Genomic DNA, 24,161 nt, shown 5'->3' with positions numbered 1-24,161 from the left:
CCTTTTTCTAGAATTTAAAATAGGCTGGTAAAGTTAAATGTTCAACAATGTGAATATGTTTTCTCCTTTTTTACTTTTTGAGGGGAATGAGGGAAGGATTAATTTTGGAGCTTTTTTTGTTTTGAACATTGGAATTAAAATGTAATACAGAGATCATGCATCCTTAGCATTAAAAATTGAATGAATAATAAACTCATTTAAATATTCATTTAAATGTTCATTTAAATATCTTAAATTAAGAAAAAAATATTTTAAACAGTGTGTCTGAAAGTTGTGGTTTCATGGTGCTGCTGCATTTCAAGGAAATTCAACCCTTGAAATTATTAACTCAAAGTAATTCTTATTATTATGGTATTAAAAATTTATTTTCTTTGACATTTTAATGTTGAAATCTTGTACAATGTATCTGCCCACTCACAATTAATATATTTTTCATCATAAACTACTTGTAAATTCATTCATTTTCTGCCCCAAGAAGCATTCAGAACAGCAGAAGGATTAAAAAATTTCTGGATGTAAGCCTTGGAAAAGTTTTGAGGTGGTAAAATGGAGAAAAATTAAGGGATTGTAAGAGGTTTTGGGAGAAATAACCTTTGGAGCTTCTTTATAATAGTCAGATGACTTTTGCCCTCTATCCAATAATTTGTGCATTGCATTGATTATTTGTGCCCAGCAAATTGACTGTTGTGTGATGGTTCAATGGTGCTCTTTAAATAGTGTGGGAGAGCACACAACATGCAGACCTAGCTAATGCAGAGCATCTAGGGCTTCTTCCTACGACCATAATCTAGAAAACATATTTTTAAATTCCTCAGGAAGAAATATTTTCCTTTATTTTTCCTCCATAGTTTAGCTGTGTGTTTTTGGTTGGCTGTTTGGTGGTTTGGGTTTTTTTTTTCCATTTGGGTTGGTTTTTGGGGGGTTTTTTGGTTTTGTTTTTTTTTTTTTTCCCCCCAAAAGGACTCTCAGTGTTGTGACTTTGATGAGTGCTCATGGTGGTGAGATGGGAACGCTCAAGCGCTCTGATGCAATGAGGAGCCCGAGACTGCAAATTCACGAAGCTGCTGCTCTGCAGCCAAAGCAGCTGCTGCGGCACCCGCCGCGGGCACCGGCCACTCGGGCACCTTTCAGCTCCTGCACGCTGCCAGTGGCTGCCAAACACAGAGGGAAATTTGTAAACCTACGGGACAGTGTAAAAAAGAGCCCTACAAAAAGCACAGCGAAAGTAAAAGCTGCTAGTGGTTGGGTGTCTGATGGCTCCTGCTCGAATTGCTCTTTAGGAAAGGTAGGTGTTGCACTGCGTGTTTGCAGATGTGCATTTTGTGCAAGCTGTAGGAAGTATGTTGCATTCTTTTCCTTCTGTAGTTTTATCCCAGCTGTTTCTAATAGCTTTCTTATGAACTTTTCTTTTGTATTTTATTGCTAGAAATCAAAGTAGCAATTACTGAAACCAGATTGGCAGGAATACTTGTTCTCATGTTTTCCAGTGAAGGTTGCTGCACTTTATACAATATGGGGGTTTACAGTAATTTCTTGAAAGCAGGGGAAGTTTAGTTTGCTTGAATTTTGCTCTCCAAAGTGTATCGTTTTGTTGTTTACTAAGAAGAGAATTTGCTGAATTTCACAGAATTTGCTGGCTTAGTTGGTCTCCTTGAGGAGGATGTGTATGATGCTCTGATTTACCTACATATTAGTTGGTGTTTCCTCACTGAAGGTCTAACTGTGTGTGGGCTAAACACAAAAAACCACTTGCTTTGGGACAAGGCAGACTTAAAGGGGTATCTCATATTTTGCATGGGTAGGGCCAAATTGGTGCTTGAGCTGTTTACTTTGATCTGTCCTCTAAAGCCTGTGTTGTTCTTTCAGGAGCCACAGGTTTATTGCACTGAGCATCTCCTGCATCCTTTGCAAAAGGCATATTAATATTTTTCCAGACCAATTTAGATTCTCTCCTACCTTCCTCTTTTTTAAGTACTTGAAATATTGTGCTTTAGTCTGTGGATGTAAGAATGCTTTAATGACATTAAAGGATTGAGGATTAACTCTCAAGATACCAAACATATTTTGTGTTTGCATCTTTCAGTAATTGCAATGTTTTTCACCAGCTTTCATTTTGGGAGGATTGACTTTGAGTTGAAGAAACCCTGTAGAAATACCATATGTGCATTTAATATGTGTTGCTGTTCTTGGACTCTTAATGCAAATAACATTATTTGCTATTACTCTTTAATTTGGTGGCTGCTGTTGATATATGCTGCTTTGTCTTTTAAGATATCTCAGACTTTTAAAATGTTTAATACTTGTATGTTCTGGGGTTTTTGTTCACTTTTGGGATTTAGTTTTCTTTTGTCATTACGCTTCATTATTTTTAATGATCACAAGAATGTCTTGGAACATCTAAATTACAAGAGCTTTGATCTGCTGTTCAGTTTGTAATGTTGATGATAGTTGCCAGCAGTTTGTGTTGCTGACAGCTTGTTGACAACCAGTATGTGAACATCTCAAAGACATCTGAGTCAATGTTTTGCTCAAAATGCTGTTTGGAATCTTATTCCCTTGCAGCTTAAGTGTCACTAGGTTCCCTGGGTATTATTTTAATGAAGATTCTTAAGACAAAAATTGTGCTAGTCTGCAGATGTTTGGTAAACCTGTGTGAAGATCTGTGAGAGATAAATGGAAGCTGTTTTAGCACCTTCCACCCATTTGACTAAAAGGTTTTCTTTGATTTTTGCTAAGTTTAGAAACCATAAAGTACTTCTGATTTTTCTTCTTTATCAAAGAGGAATATTAGCTTTGTTGGGTGCTATTAACTTCAGCCCATTTCCCTGCACTCAGTAGTGTATTGGTGAAGGGATTCTGTTGTGAAACCAGCCCACAGAAAGCCTGAATCCGTCCATTGACCTGAGCAGGTTATTGTTGGACCCCAAAGTCTGAGTGCTGCCGGGGGAGTGCCTTGGTGGATGATCTAACCCACCTGGGCATGTCCAGCCATGTGGTGCTGGGAATGTGCTGCCATGGACAGTGTGGCTCCTAGGGACTGTCTGCATTGTAGTTAGGCTCCAAATCCATGTGCTAGCTCATGGTTGTTTATGCTGTTACATATGAGTCTTGATTGTTTGAAACTGTTTTTCTAGTTTTTCTTATTTTTGACATTTTGTTGGTGATTTTTAGCCCACAGAAGCTGTTCCTTCCTCTTCTCCCATTGTCCCTGTGATCCCTGTCCCACCAGTCCCTGCTGAGACCATCCCATCCACCATACCACAGGTTTTTATTCTGTTTTGTTTTGTTTTATTAAACTTGTTCAACTTTTATTTCTTTAATTTGTTTTGTTGCTTTGTTGAATTACGCCTTTTGCTACTCTGCTCTCAGCTTTGAGGTGAACTGTTAAATAACTAGAATTTTGCCCTAACTTTTGTTCATTTTAGGACAGCTTTTAGTACATTGAAATATTTATATTTTTGTATAGAAGTGACCAGTAAGCTGTGAAAAAATGAAAGAAAAAATAACCAGAAGAATGGAAAGAACCAATAGGATATTTTGTGTTCACATAATAACTTGAGAGCCATTGCATCAGTACTAAAGTGTTATTGCTTGATTGATTTCTAAACAAAATGTTTTCTCATCTCCTATAAATACTTCCTACATGTCTTTCTTTGGTTGCACTTGCATGGTGTTTCTCATATTCTCCACCCATTTATTGGTATTACTCTTTTGGGGGACATTTAGAATACAAAACAGATCTTTTTACCTCTCCATTTCTAACATATTTGACTCATAAAGTGTTTCCCTTCTGAGCCTTCATCCTTTAGGTCCCATAATGTCCAAACACCCCCCAAAACAGAAACCAAACCCTGTCAAGACGAGTGAAGGCAGTAACATGAGTTAATTTTAGTATTTCCTATGTAATTTGGAATATGTGACCACAGCATGGCAAGCTATGCAACAATCCAGGATAGCCAGCTGTTACAGTTTTGCAAATAGATTGTCATTCTGCTCTTGGTTTTTTGTAACTTTACTGTAACTTCCAGTGCAGAAATCTGAAGTGATGAGTCCACACCTTCTGAAAAGATGGGTCAAGTTTTGGAATAGTTTGATGACAGATATCCAGAATATTACTTGAAAATTTTTGTAGTATAGACATCAGTATTTTTTCTTCATTTTTACTTTTAGGCTATTTCACTAACCTTGCAACAGGTGGTAATCTTTGTCTTTGCTGAGTTTTTATTTTTTTGCATAATCCATAATTAGCAAAACTTTTCAGTTGCCTGTTTTATAGTGCAATTTCCAGTAGATGTGTATTCATTTGAATCTCTGACCTGTACTTCTTCCACCAGGAAGACCAGAAATTTGATTAGTTTTAGAAGTACTCCCTTGTAATAGGGAGGTTCTGCCCACATCAAGATTTGAGGTGGACAGGCCAGTGCAACCATGTCCAGATAGTACCTTTGGAAAGCCTGGCACAGCTTTTTTCATTCTTCACTGACAAAGATGGTAAATTGCTGCTGCTTGATGGAGAGTTTGGATAAATATAGGAGTGTTAGGAACAGTCATGTAACTTACAGAAGGAGTTTGATGTTGGTTAGCTGATTTGTATATCAAACATACTGTTCACCAAAGCTCACCTACTAACAGCAACTTTGCATTTATTTGTCTTTTTTTTTAACATGAAAATAAGAGCACTTGTCTGCCTCAAAAATAAAAATCACGGGGAACCAGCTTTCACTGGCACTGTGTATGTTGAATACAATTGGATGTTACAGAATCCTAATATTAAATAAAAATACATTCCAAAATGGAGTGAAAAGAACATGACTGAGCAATTAAATCTTGCTTTCTTCTGAGTAAAACCATAAAAACATATGTTTTTCTAAAAGATATGGTTATATTTATTGTAACCTTAACAATAAATTATTGTGATAGGTTGGGATTTTTAGTACAGGATCTTAATTTTAATTTACTCTTATTTTAATAGAACCTGCACTTGAATAAGAAGCAGAAAAGGAAAATTAGCTTAGTGGCACAAAATGGTTGTGAAGGATACTGTTGTTTTGACAGAGATTTTTATTGTGACATTAATAACTAGTGCTTAATGTCTTTACTGCATGAAATGTGCCAATGCTTCTATTGAGAGAACTGCTGGGTGAGAAAGGCTTTTGATTGCATATTGACAGTCAGAGGTGTCATCCTTTTTGTTTCCTCTTACTTTTAATTGTCTGCTCTGTTAACTTGTGTAGGTCCCACCTGATTTTAGTACTTATTAAATCACACAGGCTTAATTTCTAACACTTGATAGCAGATTGATGGCTCCTGTCTAATGATAGGAGATTATTCATCTCAGCCTTTTGAAAGGCACTTCTGAGTCATCACTTCCTAGGCTTGGGAGCTTTTAAAAATCATAAATTCTTCAGAAGTATGTTGCTGTCATAGTAATGAAACAAAAATGCAGAATATGAATAGGTTAATGCAATTGTCATATTTTTGCAGGTCTTAACTTTATCTTTCCATGAGTTTAATACTGGCTTCTTTTGCAGCCTATTAAACTATCCCTAAATTTATTTTCACACACACATATACCTAGGAGATATAAAAAAAAAGAATGTCTTAATTTTAAAGATAATGCATTTTTATACATATTAAAAACCCTCTCAGATTCATTAAAGCAATAAGGAGATTAACTTCGTTTAGTGCCCCTGAACTTAATAATTAACAGTATTTGGAGTCTGGAACATATATGGACACTGTTTGCTTGTTTGGCTTATGTTCCTAGAGCAGGCTAGATGCTGCCTATTTTAAAGGCAGATAGTTGATGGATAACTGGGAAATCTGTTTATTTGGAAACATTTCAGAGAAATTCCATCAGTTCCTATGGATTTTCTTTTAGTTGAAACCACATTTTTCACAGAAAAATTCTCAGTGTATGAGTCTGAAAGTGTAAATTTACTCTACTGGTTCCTGGCTTGTAAAAATGCTAATATTATTTCAGCTTACTGTGGCAATAATCTCTGACTGCTTATGCTTGTTCATCCTTAACAATTTTCTGATGGAAGCTGTGCTGCTGTGGGGTAAATGAATGTCTGCTGTGGATTTGCTTTTGCAAGTCAGTTTTGTAGGTCCTTTCTTGCTTAAGTTGCATTTCTGCAGGTTTCCATTTTGCAGTTTTTGAAGGGGGTGGTTCACTGCTCCTGATGGGAAAAAAGGGAAATTGAATCCACTGAAAATTGGTTTTGAGATACTGAAATGCTAAAACAACCTCTGCATATCATACCACAAGTACTGGGGCAACTGGCATCATGTCAAATGGTAGCATGACTCAGGTTTTCTTTTGAAAAACAAGGTAATAAATGTCAGAACTTAAATATCATCTCAGACTTCCCTAATGGTGTGGGTTTATGTCAGGGAAGCAATTTGTCCAGGATAGTAACAAGTGTTTTAGAAGGTCAGCTTTGAGATTCTCAAGGTCAGGTTACTTTTTAACAGAATTTTGAGAAAGCCAGCAAGTTAAATGCTGTAGAATTATCATCAATAGTGCATTTTCTTAGGCCATGCAATTTTTTTTTTGTTTCATTTTTAAAGGCAAATCCCCCTCCAGTGCTGGTGAATACAGATTCTTTGGAGACTTCAACATATGTAAGTCTACACTTGCTTTCAGTTCTACCTTTAAATCATGTTTTGTCAATGTAGTTGGGTGCACCTGTTGTTGCTGTTTAAGAAGACCTGTTTTATCTCTCTGATGGTGCTTGATTTTGTCAGCTCTCATGATGGTTATTTAAACCCCTTAAATCCTTAAATAGCTGTTTCATGAAAAAAAATGTTGCAGATTGCAGGTGGGAATTTTCTGTGTACCTGTGTATAGTGGTGCAAAACACAACTGAGATCCCAGAGGTTCAGTGTTCAGAGAACAATCTGTTTCTTCAACTGTGCAGGCAGATACTTTAATATTTAATGTGCCATTTCTGTTGCAGTTCTCATAAAAACATTTCTTCATGCAGTGGCTACACTTAAGGTTTTAGTGCTATAAATGTTCATAAAAATGAGTTGGTTCTGTTTGAAATATTAAGGTAATAAGTGTAGTTATGTGGAGGCTGAGCCGTTTATTTGTCAGGCATAATTACAACATTTACATGCAAAGTCCTTCATCTAGGGGAAGGCCCTGGAAATAAAGTGGGTGTGAGATCCCTTTAAAACTTGGAAAAGATAGACTGGGTCAGTGATTTTTATCATGTGATATATTCTTGCTCCTGTCTCTGCTAATGTTTGGTTTGTTAGATGAATAAATTCAAAGGTAATTTTTCAAAAAAAGAATATAGAACTAAGCTAAAGGAGAAGATGAAATGATGGAGGTTTTTGTTTGCTCCTGTTTATATAGATGATATTTTAAATTGGATGAAAGACCTTTGTACATGGAAATAAGAGACTGCTTAAATATATTAGGACCAGCTTTGTTTTGTGTAATGGCAATGAATAGGGAAATGATTAATCATCCTTGTTATTTATTTAATAAAAAAGAAAAGAAAAGAGCACTGCACACTGATCAATCATCATGAACCTTTTGCAGGTACTGTAATGCTGGATGACTGCTTCAGTTAGCACATGTCATTCCTGTAGATAATAGCTCAAGGACTAAACTACCATCAAAACTTCTTGATCACAGTGGCTTCTTTTGTGTTGGTGTAGCAATAGATCCAGTTTCAAGGATTCAGAAGGTCAGGACCTCATCCCTTTTTAATAGAGAAATATCATGTGTTAAAACCACGGTATCTTTTCCACTGAGCAAACTGCTAAGGACATAATCATTTTTGAGGTACTTTGCAAGGATGATAATCTGTTACGTGTGGAATGGATATGGCTTCTATTGTCAGGGGAGATATAATTAGGGAGTGAGGGATAAAAGAGCTTGATATTAGACAGCCTGTAGAAGTCATGGCATTGGCAGCTTTTGGAGCATTTAAATATGCTAAATAAACATAGGAGGAAGGAAGTAGCTTGATCTTAATTTTATTTGGGGTGAATTAAATTCCCTTTTTAAAGTCTCTACTAGGAAATGGTCAGATTTTAAAATGCGTTCTTCTATATATGTTTTTTATCTTTAGTGTGTTAAGACTACAGAAGTCTTTCCAGATATTCTATATTTTAAGGGTAGACAAGGTCTTTTGTAAAGTAATAGTATAAATGCTATTTCTTACCTTGTTAAATATTTCATCCTAAAAAGCTAGGAATAGGGAGTTTTCTGTAGCTGCTGTAGGTAACTGTGGAGGAAAGAACTGGAGTTCCAAGATATCTTGGAAAAAAACTAACTCTTGAATATTAAATATGATTGAGAATTTGTTATTTAATTGATTTTGGTTAGTTTTGATATTTTTTTGCTTCTGGTATTTGATTCTTTCCTTGTTCTGTAGGTAGCAAAGAATGTGGGTATCCTTTCCAATCAGAGGATGACAAGGCTTCTTTCTAGGATTTCAGTTTTTCATCAAGCTTTATAAAGTATTCTTCCAAACTCTTCTTCTCTTTTTGCCCCTATTTTAAATTGCTGAACTTCAGTATGTATGTGACATGATGAATAGTAGTATAAACAGTTGTTAAATATTACTCTAGAAGGGTCTTACCTATTTCTCATGAAGTTATACAAAGAATCAATCTGATTTTTCTCTGCTCAGTGGAATAACAAGAGGAAAATAGAGCTCTGTTCTTCCTTACAGTTCTTCTCTACCCCACATTCTCTTTATTTTTTCTCAGTTTCAAGTTGCTGTATAGCCTGAGGAACATCTGAGGATCTCCTGAGCATTTTTTCTTTCTGGCAGTCAGAAGCAGAGGGCCTGTGCCCTACAGTAGTTGTGTTGTGTCTGAACAGGCACCTTTTAAACTAGCACAAAAAGATTGTCTGATTCATAAACACAGAGTGGTGTGAAAATCACATGTCCCCTCTGAGCCCAGTGGTCACTGTGAATCAGCTGAGATTTGATGGGAGTGAACTTCCAACCAAGCAAAATGGGTTGTGTAAAGTGTAGGATTCTCTGTAAATCTCATTTCTCCTTTTTTCAATAGGTCAATGGCACCGATGCAGATTACGAGTATGAAGAAATTACTCTTGAAAGGGTAACATGCTAAATATCCTCTGTACTCTGTTTGAAATGGAATTTATGATACTTTTTATATGAAAAATGGCAATCCAAACTAATTCTTACTCTTTCTTTTTTTATTTTAGGTAGATTATTTAACCTAATTTTTAAAAAATACATTCAGTTGCTAAGCAGGAATTGAGTTTTATTAATATCCTTGACCATTGAGAGTAAAATGGGGGAATGATCTCTTCTAAGACATCCTGCATTTAATGTTGCTACCTAGACTTGTAGAGACTAACAACACAGATTCTGATTTAATCTTCTGAATTGCTATTTTTCTCATAGGCTTTTACTTCTATACTATTAAGTTCTGTATTGAGATTACAAGAGACACCTTGCCACATGCATTTCTTTGTTAGGTTTTCTACATTGAGATCTAGCTCAGTTCATTTGAGGTGCACTGTTAACAAAAAGACAGAAAGAAATTGTTTTATACCTGTGCAGTTCTGGTGGTTACTGAGAGGGTGAAGAGGTCTTGCAGTTGATGGTAAGGGCAAGTAATCCTTGAAGAGAAAAATGTCAGTCTGAATCTCTTTATCTGTGGGACCTATATTAAAGGTGTGGCAGAAGCTATTTAAAGGCTTTTCTCTGGGAAAAATAGTGTGTCACTAATAATTTATTGAAGAGCAATATTTGTATGAGTAATCTGAAATATCTAGCACTTTAGAGATAGAAGATTTTATGTAATTTATCAAGTTCAGTGGGAAAGCTGTGGGGCTGGAACTGTCACTTACAGTTATACAATGACTTATATTCTCCTTACATGTATGTAAGTTGTAATTATACTTATTTTCATATAAATAAGTTATATATGTAGCATACTACTTAAATTGTCTTTAAATATTTTTGTTTTCAGTGAAAATGATGCCAATTTGGTTCTATAGTGTATCAAATACACCAGAATACCTTTTCCCCAATAAATTTTTTTCCTCTTCTATCTTTAGGGAAATTCAGGACTTGGCTTTAGCATTGCAGGTGGTACAGACAACCCACATATTGGGGATGATGCAAGTATTTTCATTACAAAAATTATAGCCGGCGGTGCAGCTGCACAGGATGGAAGATTACGGTAGGATGGATTTCTGTCTTGGGTTACTAAGTGCTGTTACTGTATTTGAAAAAGTGAATAGAAATTTTTCTGTTACTTTTAATAGTTGTATCCTCCTGCATTAAATGTTAAGTGGATTTTCCTTACGGAAGGGTTTTGTAAATAATGAAGAATGTTTGAGTGGATCAATATGCGCCTCCCAAACTAATAATATCTGCAGTTTAGGAAAATTAGGCGAAATTTTTCTATTCTGTGGTATAAATTTATTAGGCCATATGTTTCATAGTCCTTAATTCAAGAAAAAGCTTAGATAGGATGGGTGACTCTTGGTTATCCATATGTGGATTTTCTGATCCACAAGGTAGTTGAGTTTATTAATATCCTTTGCTTGATAGTAATTCAGGGCCATCCACATTGATTGTAAGACTATTCCTTTTCCTCTTATGTTACCAAGAACTTGGCCCATCATTTCATGTGCAAATACCTGCTGTATTATGGGTTTTAGTCCTAATGAGCTTACTTCAAGGCTTCATTTTAGCTTGTTGGCCATTGTCAGAGGTACATCTGGCAGGCCACGGTGACAGGTGGGCTTAGCATTGCACTTTGTGTAATGAGGGCTCAGTGTTACTGCAGCAACATGTTAAATGGACTGGAAGGGCAGCACTTAAACTGCTTGTGAAAAGCAAGATTGACTTGTTCATATCATGGCTTAAAACCAGTATGTTTGCATTGTGTGCCTTCTAGGTTTTGATTTCTTAAAAATTAAGAAATCACTCTGATTCTGTTTTATAGCTGTAAACAAAAGGTAGTTTTTACAAACATCTGTTAAAAACACTGTCAAAATGAGGCACATATAATAAGGTGCCCTCTTCAGCCATTGATTAAATATTCCTCTTAAATATTTTCTAGTGATCCTTGATTTATTTTTAAGCACTAATAATTAATTTTAGAGCGTTGTCTTGAATGAGTAGAACTTTGGAGATAAATCTCTGTATTTTAAAATGTTAACATGTATGTTAGTGTATTATAGTTAAAATATTAGGCTCCTGATGTGTGCACTCTGCTGTAACACAACAGCTGAGCATGACTGTTGCTGTCTCCAGGGTCAATGATTGTATCCTGCGAGTAAATGAGGTGGATGTTCGGGATGTGACACACAGCAAAGCCGTGGAAGCACTGAAAGAAGCAGGATCAATTGTACGATTGTATGTCAAAAGAAGAAAACCAGTCACAGAAAAAATAGTGGAAATCAAACTTGTGAAAGGCCCCAAAGGTACGTTGGAAATCTAAAGTTTCTGTGTCGTAAGAAGGATAGAATTGAAAGTGTTCTTGTAGAATGCCAAGTTTTCTTTTAAATGATAAAAATGTTTTTGATTGTATCTAGTAATTTTTAAGTACATTGAAATTGGAGTAAAATACTTAATTGGATTACCTAGTAAGGATGTTTGAGAGATTAAAAAGAATTTAGGGAAATTAATTACTGAGCAATATGGCTATAAATATATAGATGCTATAGCATGGTGATGCTTACAGCTCTGCTGGGCCCATACTTCACAAAGCATGAAGTAAATAATCTAGCTTTTGGTTTTTAGAATTGTGTACTTGCTACATCTTTTCTAGAGCCTTATTTTCTAGAAAATTATGGAGTTCACTTTATAAGGCATCAGAATTACTTCAGCCAGATCCTGATTATATATATTTTTGTTATATAAGGAATGTTATTATTTATGTAAGAATTTAAATCCAATGATTGCAAAAAAGGTTTCTTGAGTGATGCTTTTATCTTCAAGCAGGTCTTGGTTTCAGTATTGCTGGTGGTGTAGGAAATCAGCATATACCTGGGGACAACAGCATTTATGTAACCAAAATCATCGAAGGTGGGGCAGCACATAAAGATGGCAAACTTCAGATTGGAGACAAACTTTTAGCTGTAAGTAAGAGCTGCATTTTTTTAATGGTCATTCACTTTTAGGCTCAATAGGGGCATGATTCAATTTGTGGTTAAGCTGCCTGGAAATCAGTGATAAAATTAAATCTGCATCATTCAACACCATCCCATCAGGAAATCTGAAATCTATTCCTCAGCCCAATGTTCCATGCAAAACCTGTATAAATCAGCATGTTTATTTCTGATGCCTGCTATTATTTTTCTGGGGTCTGAGTGACAGAATTTTAAACAAACATACAATGGGATTGTTTCTTTTCTGAAAATAGAAGAATGGAATGGAACTCCATGTACTGGTGGCTGGCCAGCCTTTAGCCAGCCTGTAGTGAGGCTGCTGCTTATATTGCATTTCAGTGTTTGTAATGCTTTTGAATGAAATTTTTTGTCCAGATAGAAAAATGAGAGCCACAGCCATACATTGCAGAATGTAACTTTCTGTCTCTGTGTTTAAGTTGTACTGCAATTACCAAATACTGCAAAATGACTTATGACTTTTCAGTCTTCAAGAGCAGTAGGAATTAAAATCTATTAAAAAGATATCAACAAAAGGCTTTTAGAAAACTTGTAGGAAACTTAGAGAATACAGATGCAGGGTTTTCCCCCCACAATTAACAATTGGCAAAGCCTGGTTGTTCTTACACATGAAGTTAAATTATGAAAGTGTCTTTAGCCCCTTGGGTTCAGTGCAGTACAAGCTTTATTTCCTTTGTTGCCTGAAATTATCTGCAGAAGTTTCTTCCCTTTCACAATAAGGGATTTTTTTTAGTGGAAGTGCTAGTGTTTCACTCTAATAACTATAGCTTAAAATAGGTGCTCTTTGTAATTGAATTAGTTCTTGTTACTTGGCATGTAAATCAGTTATTCTGGGACCTTCTCAAGTTTTGACCCCTGCTTTTTGCCATCATGCCAGACTATATTGTCCTGTTATAAGGTCTAGAATATAATTATGACATGACAAGTTCATGTGGGGTTTATTTTTATTGGAAGAAACTTCTCTCTATGTAATGCTTGCAGTAACACACTGTGTAAGTGTGCAGGCTTACTACATTTTGAGTGTCCTATTTGTCCCATTGGCTTCCCAAAGTCATGTGTGCCTTCTTTACAATGTTGTGGTCAATACAGTTTATAATAATCTTTGATAGGAATACTTGTCCTTCTCATTCTTAACAAGGTATCTCTTATATAATTTCATGTAACCAGATATGTTACATAAGAAAGACTCTCAATGCCAGTGTTCCAACAGCCTTCAGTGAGTGTCCTATGAAAACAGTACATTTTCCTGGGTTAAGAATGTTTGTTTTTCTCTTCAGGTCAACAGTGTTTGCTTAGAAGAAGTTACTCATGAAGAAGCAGTGACTGCCTTAAAAAACACATCTGACTTTGTTTATCTGAAGGTTGCAAAACCCACCAGCATGTTCATGAATGACAGTTATGCCCCTCCTGACATCACAAACTGTAAGTTCATCTTATCTTTCTGATTTAATTAATTTTCCCTTTAAGACACTAGCATATATTTCATTTTTAGTATTTTAACTGTTGCAAGCTTAAAAAAAAATGTATGAGGCAAAAATCTGCTAGAAGTTGATTAATGAGGAAAATTATATACTATACAGAACAACATCCTATAGCTTGTATACGGAAAAGACAGCAGGACAGCAGCAGCAGGGCTCCAGGTGTGTTTTTGTGGCTGTCATGGCCCAGTCTTAGAGACTCAGTGTTACTCATCACTTGCTGATGAGTAAAAGGGGGAAGAACAAGTATCTCATGCTCTTGGGGTGTGAAGAGTAGAGAGCAATGCACTGTGAGGGTGTTCAGTGTCCTGTAAACTAAGAGGTTGGTGATGCTCTGATGTTTTTCCTGTTTTCCTGGTTTTGCTTGAACTTGCATATACTTGAATAAACTGAAATGGGAGGAGTTCTTGCTCTGGTCCCTGCCTGTGAATGTGTTAAAAAAAATTCCATGTTTACTTGTTTGGAATCTGACTTCAGTTTTGACATAATTATTGACAATTTGAATGGAAAACCAGTGAATGCTGTATTAAAAAGTAGTTACAAGAATTTCTTGTTGACATAAGGGTACTACTGACAAGAGTATTTTCAAAATCAAACATACAAATCCAGAAAGTTCAGGGTTGAACTACAATGTAAAGAAATATTTGAGTTGAGTATACTTAGAGGGTTATTACCATTTAGTGGCTGGAGAAATGGAAGATAATGATATAACTGCTTATTTCCAAGCCTGAATAGACTGACTTTTCTGGATGACCAGTTTTACTCATGTTGTCACATGAAATGGTTCTAGGGGAGACTCATTTTAGGTATTGCTTTGTTTCCTGCCATTAGATATGTGCAATTGATATGTAGCACTGATCTGTTTAGGTACTACTTCATATGAAAAAAGAAGCACTTTGGGACTGGCAGATGTAATTGACAACAGTATGTAAAGAACAAGAAACTAAAGTGCAGCACAACAAAGACTGGAGTACCTTATAAGCCCATCATTTATTGGCAATAGCTACAGTATCTTAAAATCTATTTGTAAGCTTATTGAATTACAATTTGGAGCTAATTAGGTTTTATCTCCACTGTGTTATTAGAGGTATGCTCTGGAAGGCTCCATTCTTTGACATATCTAATTTTCAGCCTCCACTGATTCTTCCCCAGTTTTCTACTCATGTATATTATGGTTAGAGAGCAGCCATTTTACCTTACTGTATCTAGTTTTTTCAATAACCTTTCCCAATGTTTCCTTGGACAGTAGACTTCCTGTTCTCTCTCTGGATAACTGGTCTTTTCATATATTTTCACTTGGAATTCATATTTTTTGGAAAAGAGAAATCTGATTTTTACCTAATGTTCCTGGTAATGCTGCAGTAATGCAGTTACACTGCTGTGGATTGGGATTTGACAAACATTGAAGTATCTCATCTCTTACTGCTGCACCTTGACTCAATCATTGGAATGTTTATGTTGTTAATCTTTTGTGGGATCAAAGACAAAACCTGTTGAAAGTTTGAGGGGAGGAAGGCAGAGAAGGAGCTGATTCCTGGTATTTTGCCCAGTGCTAATAAATCAATGACAGTGGCAAAGGTGGCTGTTGGTTGTTGGACCTCTTGTCATGCAGAGATATTCATTTGTCTCAGATGGTGGATGAACTGAAGGCTCAGTTCATTGAAGGCAAAAACACAGAGCCATAAGAGAGTGCCTTCTTCAAGAGTACCTTCTCACCATGTCCAGGGGCTGGACAGATCAGGGAGGTTCTGTCAAGTTATGTTCCCACATAACTGCCATGAGGATGTCCTCTGCCATCTTGCCATGAGTCCTTGATTTCTCAGTAAGTGTGACTTGGTGTCACATTCGTTACCAGAGATAAATGGCCTGGTCACATATGCAGGCTCCTTTTGTCCCATTGCCATCCTTCCTGCAGAGTTTTTCTCTCTGTTTGCTCTCCCTCTGAGGGTGATTTGAGAGATGGAGGCATTCTGTGCAGCCCAGTATCTCATCCTTTGTGGGAGGTGTATTTCTATCCTTTTACTGAGAAGAGAAAAGCCAGTCTCCTGACCTTGTCAGGTACCTCAGGCTCCAGCAGCTGCTTCTGGGAACGTTTCTCCTCCAACTCAAGTGTTCTGAAAAAACAGTCATGGAAGTTTTTCTCAGATTCCAGGCATCTTGTCTCTCTTTGTCTTTTAATGACCCTTGAAAAGGTGTGTGGGCTATCTGTACTTTGGAGTAGATTTTCTGAGTTTTATTTCATTTAGCTACAGTTCCCTTGAGTTCTCTATCTGAAGATACTATGTTTTTCACTGTTTCTGGTAGACTAAAGAACATTCCTCTGCAAAGTGCTGGGTTCTTTGATGAAACTTCAGTCTGTTTCTTTTCCTTACAACAGGAAAGCCTTTTCTACTCAAGGGTCCATGAGCTTCTGTCTCTGTTGATCAAAGTGCTGCTGGCTGTTATTGCAGCTGGTGAGGAGATTGAACCTACTGCCAGAATTTTGAACCCAAAGCAGACCTGAAGGTCTTGCTGAGGTGTTTAATGGCTTAATTCCAGGAAATCAGTTTAGTCCTGTCCTCAGTCTTTCACTTATGAAACACAACTGTGTGTTTCTGAGATGCTAAATGCTATTTTTCTAATTCAGAGCAGAACAAAAGCTTTTCCAGTACCTCTCAGCATTTGCACATTTACAGTGGAAATCTCAAAGGGGGACATCAATTTCCTCAAAGGCTGATTCTGCTTTTGCAACCAGAAAGCCTCTGCTTTCTGCAAGAAGCTGCTCAGTCAGATAGAACTCTTACCAAAAAATAGTGGCAGCTGTATGTAGTATTTTATACTGCATTTAGCAGAGCAGTACAGGGCTCAAGAGCTTAGGCTGGGGATTCTGAAGTGCTTTTACCAGGTGGCAGATATTGTAGAGGTATTTTCTTGGATCACCTGGATTGTGAGGCAGTGCTGAAACAATTACCAGGCTTCTTTCTTCACCTGCTCATCTGCAGCTGTTTTGAGATGTGTATTTGCAATCCTCCTTCCTATTTCTGTCCATGAGAATCCTTTTAGCCAGGTTCTTAGGAGTTCAGTCTTACCACAAAGGAGAAGTAAGATGTGCACAGAGGCTCCCTGTGAACATGTCTACTACAAGTGATGTTAAGGTAGAAACTCCATTATATGTGAACTGCTCACTTAGAGAACCCTTGGGAGGGATTTTTGTTTGCTTATTTTATTTCCTTTCTTTTTTTTTATTTGTTTGGTTTTTTGCTTGTTTTGTGTTTTTAATTCTCATTTTATCAGAAATATCTAAAAGCACAGGGCACAGTACTTGGTACATGCCATAGATTGCTCACTGTGCTAACTTCTGTGGACTTGGTAGTTAATTCAAAAGTCCAAATTCAGAATTTGGTTTGTCTTTAAGGTTTTCCCTCTGGAACTGGTCTTGTCCTCAGTTTACAGATAGTCGGAAAATAATAAGAAATCATCCATTCTTTCTTTTTGTCTAGAACTGTCTTATGTAAAGGAGAGGGTAGATTTGGAAATGGAATTTCTTCTTAAGAGTCTGACTTTTTCTGTCAAAGCAAGTTTATTTTATGCATGCAGTTTTCTGTTCATCCAAAAGACAGTTCCTTTATCAGTTCCATCAGTAATAATATTTACCTGGAAATAGAAGTTTAGACCTCATTTAGGATTCAAAAAGTGATGGCTTGCCTTTTATTTCTGTCACGTTCCTGATGAATATGCTTCTGCTATAATTTCCATCAGAAGCAGTTTCAGAGAGGTGCAGGCATGGTTTAGTGCAGGAGCTCCACAGAGAGCAGCCTCTTTGTGCCTTTATAGGTTTGCTTTCATAGCACTGAGAGCACCAGCCTTGAGAAAGGACCAGACTCTTCCAAGCAAGCAGCATGTGTAAAACTTTAGGAAGGATGCAGCCAGTGCTGTTGTGGAACTGTCCACAGGTCTGAAATAATAAACTGTTCTATTGATCAATAGCTGACTTTTAGTCATAGGATAAAAAGTTTAAAAAATATGGTCATGTAATAGGTAGTGTGCTGAACACAGTGCAGTTAAAAGCTGCAAGAACCTGAAAAACAATCAAATGAGAAGTACTGTAAGTCAATGAATATAGAATTTGTATCTAATCTTTTCCTATAAAATATGCATCATTATGACTACCATTGGCTTGGTAAAAGCAATTTCAAATTCATTTTGTGGAATGAGATAATTTGGTACAGGAACAGAATGTACAGAGCTGCTATACTGTGCAACACTTGTTCAGATTTTTTAATTAACACCCATTTTCCTGTAGTTGGAAGAGAGCTCATAATGTCTTGCATTTCATTTTTTGTGCTTTAGCTTTAAAATTTTCTGAAAAAACAAATAACTGTATTTGTGTGGGTTTGTTTTAAGCAAAAGGTGCATACAATGACATAGCAATAATAATGTTGTATTAAAAACCTTTTTTTTTTTAACTGAAAAGCAAATATTGCAGTATAATGTGGTAATCATTGTGAAAAGCTGTTGCTAAAATTCCAGTGTGACTTAAAAAACCCCAGGTTTTGAAATTGACAGTTAGGTGTCCAAGTCTCCTACCAGTGCACAGAAACTCTGTGTTGTACTGGGACAGACAGTGGGAAGTCAGATCTATAAAATCCTTGCAGGGAGTACAAGGATGGAGGTGCAATGTGTGTGTTACTGCTGTTCCAAAAAACTGTGTCAGAAATCACACATATTGAACAGCTCTGAATTTTTAGGGAGCTCTCTAATGTGAATGCTTTTGTAGATCATTTGGTTTTAGCAAAAGCAGCATTCTCTTTGCTTTAGACTTCATGGAGCCGAGCAATGTGAGGGAGCTTCCTGCTGCCTTTGTTACAGAAGGGCACCAGGTACCTCTTGCACTTGAGTTCTGAATATTGCTGAAACCTCTTGTATATCCAGAATTATGATTTCCAGAAGTTTTGCACACTCTCATGCAGCTAACTGAGGGCTGGTGTGTCTGAATAGCACAATTCCTTTATCAGCCTGTGCTTTTGAACTGCTGAAGCTGTTAATAGTAGATTTTAATGCTTGCTGAAATGTTGGCAGTGTTGACCTGATGCATATGATGCCATGTGAAGAATTTAATGCACACAGGTTTACTAGGAATCTAGAACAATACAGGCACAATCCAGCCCAGATTGGGTGGCTTGGAGTATATATACATATATATATATATATACACACTCAGTACTCATGGTAAGCTTGTATATGATCCAAACTTTTTGAGAATGGCTTAAAAAGGAAAAAAACAAAACGAAAATGTGCAGATTGCTTCATCAATCTGTGTCATGTATGTTCAGTTAAAGAGCTTTGGGTTTAGTATAAATCCTCAAAGGTCAGCTACCCCAACAGATACATCAAGTGAGGGCAAAGAGTCTGGCAGCTTTAATAATACTGAATCTGTGAAGAGTCCCCACCCTTCATGTTTAAGCCTCAAAGTCTGAAGCACATACGCCAGGAAAAAGCCATTTCCAATTGTAGAACATGCTTTGTAATAGCAAACAGTGGGTATGACTGTGCCTTAATGAGCACTTAAAATTGACGTGCCCAACTTGGAAATATCATGCACCTTCTTAATTATTTATTGGAGCAATTCTCCTGGTGTTGTGGAAAATTTCCCATCAATTGTAATCATTAAGATGCTAAATTTCTTCTAGTATGTGTGTTGTGGTTCAGTTAAAACTTTGCTTCAGTCAAGTTAAAGACAGCTTTAAAACAGATAAATCTCCAGACTGTTCCCATGGGGTTCAACTATCCACAGTAACTGTTTTTAAAAAAGTTTTATTTGAGACACAATGAAACTGAAAAATTTGCTTACTGACTTAGTGAGGAGACTGGGGAATGTACAGATTTAACATGCTATTTTAGAACTCTGATATTTCTAATATATCATTTCAACTGCTACAGTTTGTTTTTCAAAGAGGTCACTCCTTTTTTTCCAGCTCTTTTTTTGGTATTATCCTAATATCTTTTATTGTTTTCTTTCCCCCTCTGTGAAGCTTATTCTCAGCCAGTGGATAACCATATCAGCCCATCTGCCTACCTGGGACAGTCCCTGCCCCCAGCATCTCCAGGGCGATACTCACCAGTTCCCAAGGGAATGCTTGGAGATGATGAGATCACCAGGTAATGAAGAACCAAAGCTAAGTGTCAGATTGAATAACCAGGGGAGCTCCAAAATGTGTTAGTGGGCAAATACTAGGGAATGCTATATTTTATTTCAAGAAATAGATGTTAGTTTTTAACTCTTGTAAACGTTGTTGTAAGGATAAAACTATGTTTATTTATGTGTATATATATATACATACACACACTTTATTATTGGTCCAAAAATAGCATTAAAAGCAGAAAGCCCTGGAAATGCTGCATGCATTGACAGAGATTTTTAGGATGGTTAAATGAGCAGACCAGAGATTTTCTTATTTTCAAGCAAGCAGTGTTTGGGTTCTCCATGCCCCCACAGGCAAGGGTTTGTTTTGATGGATTCTAAATCCAGAAGGGCTGGAGAGCTCTTAATCCTTTCCCATTAACAGACCTTTCATTCCTTCGCCGATTCAGTAGATTGCATTAATCTTTTGTTCATCATTGATGATAAAGGGAAGCTCTTGTAATTTTGTTGCCCTTCTGTTCTGCAAGTATAGGGATGTTACACTGCACTTTCAGTATGCTGTTGCTGAATTCTGTGTCACACCATCATCTGATATGGCTAATGTCACTCAGATTCCAAGGCAGGGTCCACCCAGGATTGAAGTGGCATAATAAACTGGAGAATTGATTTTAGTGTAGTGGAAGGTAGGATATGTCTTTGTACTGATTTTTAACTTAGGGTTAGGTAGACATATAAGCCAAAATTATTCTGTCCTGTTGATATCATTATGGTTCTATTGCTTTCCTTTTAAATTACTGTAAAAGACAGTTTTTAGATTTCTTCTAAAATGCAAGGCCTATTCAGAAAATGTTTAGATTTTCTTTAACTTACCTTCTCATATTGCACTCTCTCCATCCCAAAAAGGCATCTATAAATTTTATGGTATTTTAAAAAACAGTGCATCTTTTTGTTTTCTCTTCTGTTCTGTTTTTGTTAATGTATTGGTGTGATCCAGAGCAATATGTATAGAGATTTTCACAATGTCATTTATTCGTAATAGAATCGTACTCTGAAAAAATGAATATAGTTGATGGAGCTGAAATTTAAGAAATTGACCTTAAGATGATTTAATAGCTAGTGCAAAAATTGAGTGACTTTTAAAGATTGGACTAGATGATACTTTTTGCTTTAGAAAAAAAAGCAGCTTCTTACTTTATCCTGTAAATTAATAATTAATACCTCCAAATACTTAATGTCCATTAATTGTTCTTTAGTGCTCTCTAGTGATTTTTGAAATGCAGTGCACAGTTTCTCTGCTTTATTAGAAATGTCTTTTTCTGAGATCATTTATGCTTTGCTTGTATTAAATTGAGCATCAGATAATAGATTTTTGGAAGGAGTCTTTCTGCATTAGAATTTGACTGGCTTTATCAATATTTTTTCTTTCCTCCCCTCATTCAAAGTAGGAGGGGGTCCTATAAAAAAAGTGCAACAACTTGATTTAGTTTAACTTCTTCAATTGCAGTCGCTTTGCTAAAATTGAAAAATTGTATCTGAGCATGTCACAATCTACACTGATGTTCTTGAACAATATGGAAAATAACAAGTAATGACATTTAGTGCTTAATAGGATTGTAGCATAATAGGAATTTATTTATGTATTTATTTATACATACATACCTATGTATATACTTACAGATTTGTTCAGTTCACCAAACAACAGGGAGGAGATTTTGTTTTGCATCTAGAAGCTTTTCTAATTGTTTATTTTACTTTTACTCCTATCTAGTGACCAAGATTTCATATTCCTTTCTTTTTCTTCAGGGAGCCTAGAAAGGTTGTCCTACATCGAGGATCAACAGGTCTTGGTTTCAACATTGTTGGAGGAGAAGATGGAGAAGGAATTTTCATCTCTTTCATCCTTGCAGGAGGGCCAGCTGACCTGAGTGGAGAGCTTAGGAAAGGAGACCGTATTATTTCTGTAGGATTCTTTGTTTCTTTTATTTAAACAGCAACAAAATTTTCCCCCTCCTTGCATAATACCAATCAATGATATACAAAAAGTCTTATTAACTGAGCTAAATTTGAGACAATGGAACAGATATACTTCCAAACTGTCTTTGAGAACTTTAGTCTGCCTCAGTTTTTCATCTATAACCTGATGAAAATAGCACTTCCCTCTCTGAGACATTGAGTGAAGACATTAACTTATCTTAGCCTCATAGCTGAGGGCTATGTGTGTGTATCTCAATTTCCGAAATAACCCTTCTAATGAGATGGAGACACTTGACTCCAGTGTCTAAAATTGGATCTTTACTTCCTGAAGTAGCTGCTGAACCTCCTATTAGTCTTAAAAAGTTCCATCTCGTACCTCTCTAAGGGCTTCTTCTATACTAGTATTGAAGGTCATAAATATTTTGTGTTTCTTTGTGAAATTACTTAATTTATGGAGAATCATTTATTTGGGCAATTACATTGTATTTTGGGAGTGATTTAAGAGGAATTATGTTCTTTTAACAGCTGTTACTAAAACTGGTATTAAAGCACATCTTTATTTTAGTTTGAACTATGAAAACAGCTCTTGGTCTAAAATGTGGAACACATTTCTGCTTCATTTTTTTGGTGATGCTATTTTTAAATGTGCTGCATTGAAAACAATGCCAGATTTGCAGAGAGTGTTGCCTGTCACTGGCTGTGGGGACAGCATGGTCTGTATTTGACTAAGAAGGTCCCTGAACCATCACAAAAAGTAACATTCTCTGTTTCTCCTTAAAAAGAAAAAAAAACACTCTTAAACAAGATGAAAATTGACCATTCACTGAGTGATATACTGTGATAGTCTCAGTAATTCTTAAGAGAGGTATATGCAAGAGAGGATTTTATTGACCTGATTTCAGGAACAATGCTGGGAACAGTGGAAATACACATGGCATGGAAACTAGTTTGTGTCCAGTTAATTTTTTTCCACAGGATTGTGTTCTGTGGTGTTAAACACAAGCATTAATTTTGATGAAGGGCTTTTTTGTATTACTTGTAGGTAAATGGAGTAGATCTAAAAGCAGCAACCCATGAACAGGCAGCAGCAGCCCTGAAGAATGCAGGCCAAGCAGTGACTATTGTGGCTCAGTACCGTCCAGAAGGTAAGGGCTGCTTTATGCATTCAAGTTCTCTTGTACAACTTAAAACTCAGAGAAAGATAATCTACAGTGTCCTTCCAGCAAACACCTCTTCTGAAACAAATAATGTCATGGATGTTGTCATAAATATGTTAGCATAATTGCAAGTCAGATTGGAATATCTGCAAGTGCTGCTGCCATGGCTCGCTACATTTCTTGCTTTCACCATTGCAGAATTTCTGTTTCCTCAGTAAATATTGCTACTGTCATAACATGAAAATTAATTCAGTATATCCAGAATTTAATAGAAATACCCTGTTGTTCTTTCATATTTCCAATTGTCTTCATGCTTTAATGTGGTGGTTTAATATGCTTTAATAGTACAAAGATAGAAGACTAATTCCTTCTTTGTTGTGTTGATTCAGTTGACCTGAGGAGGCCATCAGGTTTTCATTCCTTGGTTTCACACTGAGGTGTTATTTCTGTTTATCCAGCAGTTTTTTCTGGTCCAGATTAGACTGCAGCTGATGCTGATTAACCATCCTTGTGTGTTCTGCAGAACACTACACCGTCAATAGACATATTTGTCCTCTTGTATTTCTGCAGCACATTTCAAATACCTCTATTTAAAACTTTAACAATTTAATAGTCTAAAATTAAATGCTCGAGTCTGTAAACTCATCTATTATTGGGGTTACATATACTAAGGCATTTTTGTTGTTTTATGAATTGTGATGATCAGCAAATTTCTCCAGTTTTGCTAAATTGGTTGGCCCAGCACTGAATCTTCCTTGCAGAGACTTGTTTGTTTGAAACTTCCATTTAGCAGTAATGTCAGGGGGTAAGTGTCATTGTGCATCAGGAGTGGACGTGGAGCAGGACTGCTGCCTTCATCTGTTAGGTGGCTGATAGCACACTATAGTTGTTCTTTATTTCTTCTTTTCTGTCATGTTTCTTCTATCCTGACTGACTCAAGTGTTTGAAGCATTAGCTTTCACATTCCCCAGCCCCACCACCTGCATCCACATCACATCTGTCCCCTGACCCAGGAATTCTGTTCATGGTAAGGCCAAATGATTGGTTTTTCTGCTTCCTGGTCAAATCCCTGCTGCCAGCCCATGTTGCCAATTGTCTCAGGAGGCTGTATCTTGGTCACATGTTCCATCTGTACATTGCTGGGGTCCAGGATTCATTTTCTAACAGTGCTCACTCTGAGGCTGCCTTTTAAAAAGAACAGTAAGGTCAGCATTGGTTCTGAAATATTTGCTTTGGCTGTGTGTTAGAATTGTCAAATATTTCTGTTGATACACATTTATTCTATC

General features: G+C 36.5%; 1 protein-coding gene across 6 annotated transcripts in view; it reads left to right on the top strand.

Moving 5' to 3' along the window:
* Positions 1–24,161, top strand: part of DLG1 (discs large MAGUK scaffold protein 1) — a 140,380-nt gene that overhangs the window by 83,734 nt on the left and 32,485 nt on the right. For 3 of the 6 annotated variants that reach the window (XM_084212494.1, XM_084212493.1, XM_084212492.1), the window contains exons 5-14: positions 3,172–3,264; positions 6,574–6,627; positions 9,043–9,093; positions 10,064–10,188; positions 11,271–11,440; positions 11,961–12,097; positions 13,423–13,567; positions 19,635–19,761; positions 21,548–21,704; positions 22,761–22,863. In XM_084212494.1, coding sequence (XP_084068620.1) covers positions 3,172–3,264; positions 6,574–6,627; positions 9,043–9,093; positions 10,064–10,188; positions 11,271–11,440; positions 11,961–12,097; positions 13,423–13,567; positions 19,635–19,761; positions 21,548–21,704; positions 22,761–22,863 — 1,162 coding nt within the window. The remainder of the gene's footprint in view (positions 1–3,171; positions 3,265–6,573; positions 6,628–9,042; positions 9,094–10,063; positions 10,189–11,270; positions 11,441–11,960; positions 12,098–13,422; positions 13,568–19,634; positions 19,762–21,547; positions 21,705–22,760; positions 22,864–24,161) is intronic. The other 3 variants (XM_084212497.1, XM_084212496.1, XM_084212495.1) reach the window with 1 other exon arrangement.

This window comes from Fringilla coelebs, assembly GCF_963513975.1.
Source record: "Fringilla coelebs genome assembly, chromosome: 10".
NCBI lineage: Eukaryota > Metazoa > Chordata > Aves > Passeriformes > Fringillidae > Fringilla > Fringilla coelebs.
This window is presented reverse-complemented; position numbering and strand designations above follow the sequence as displayed.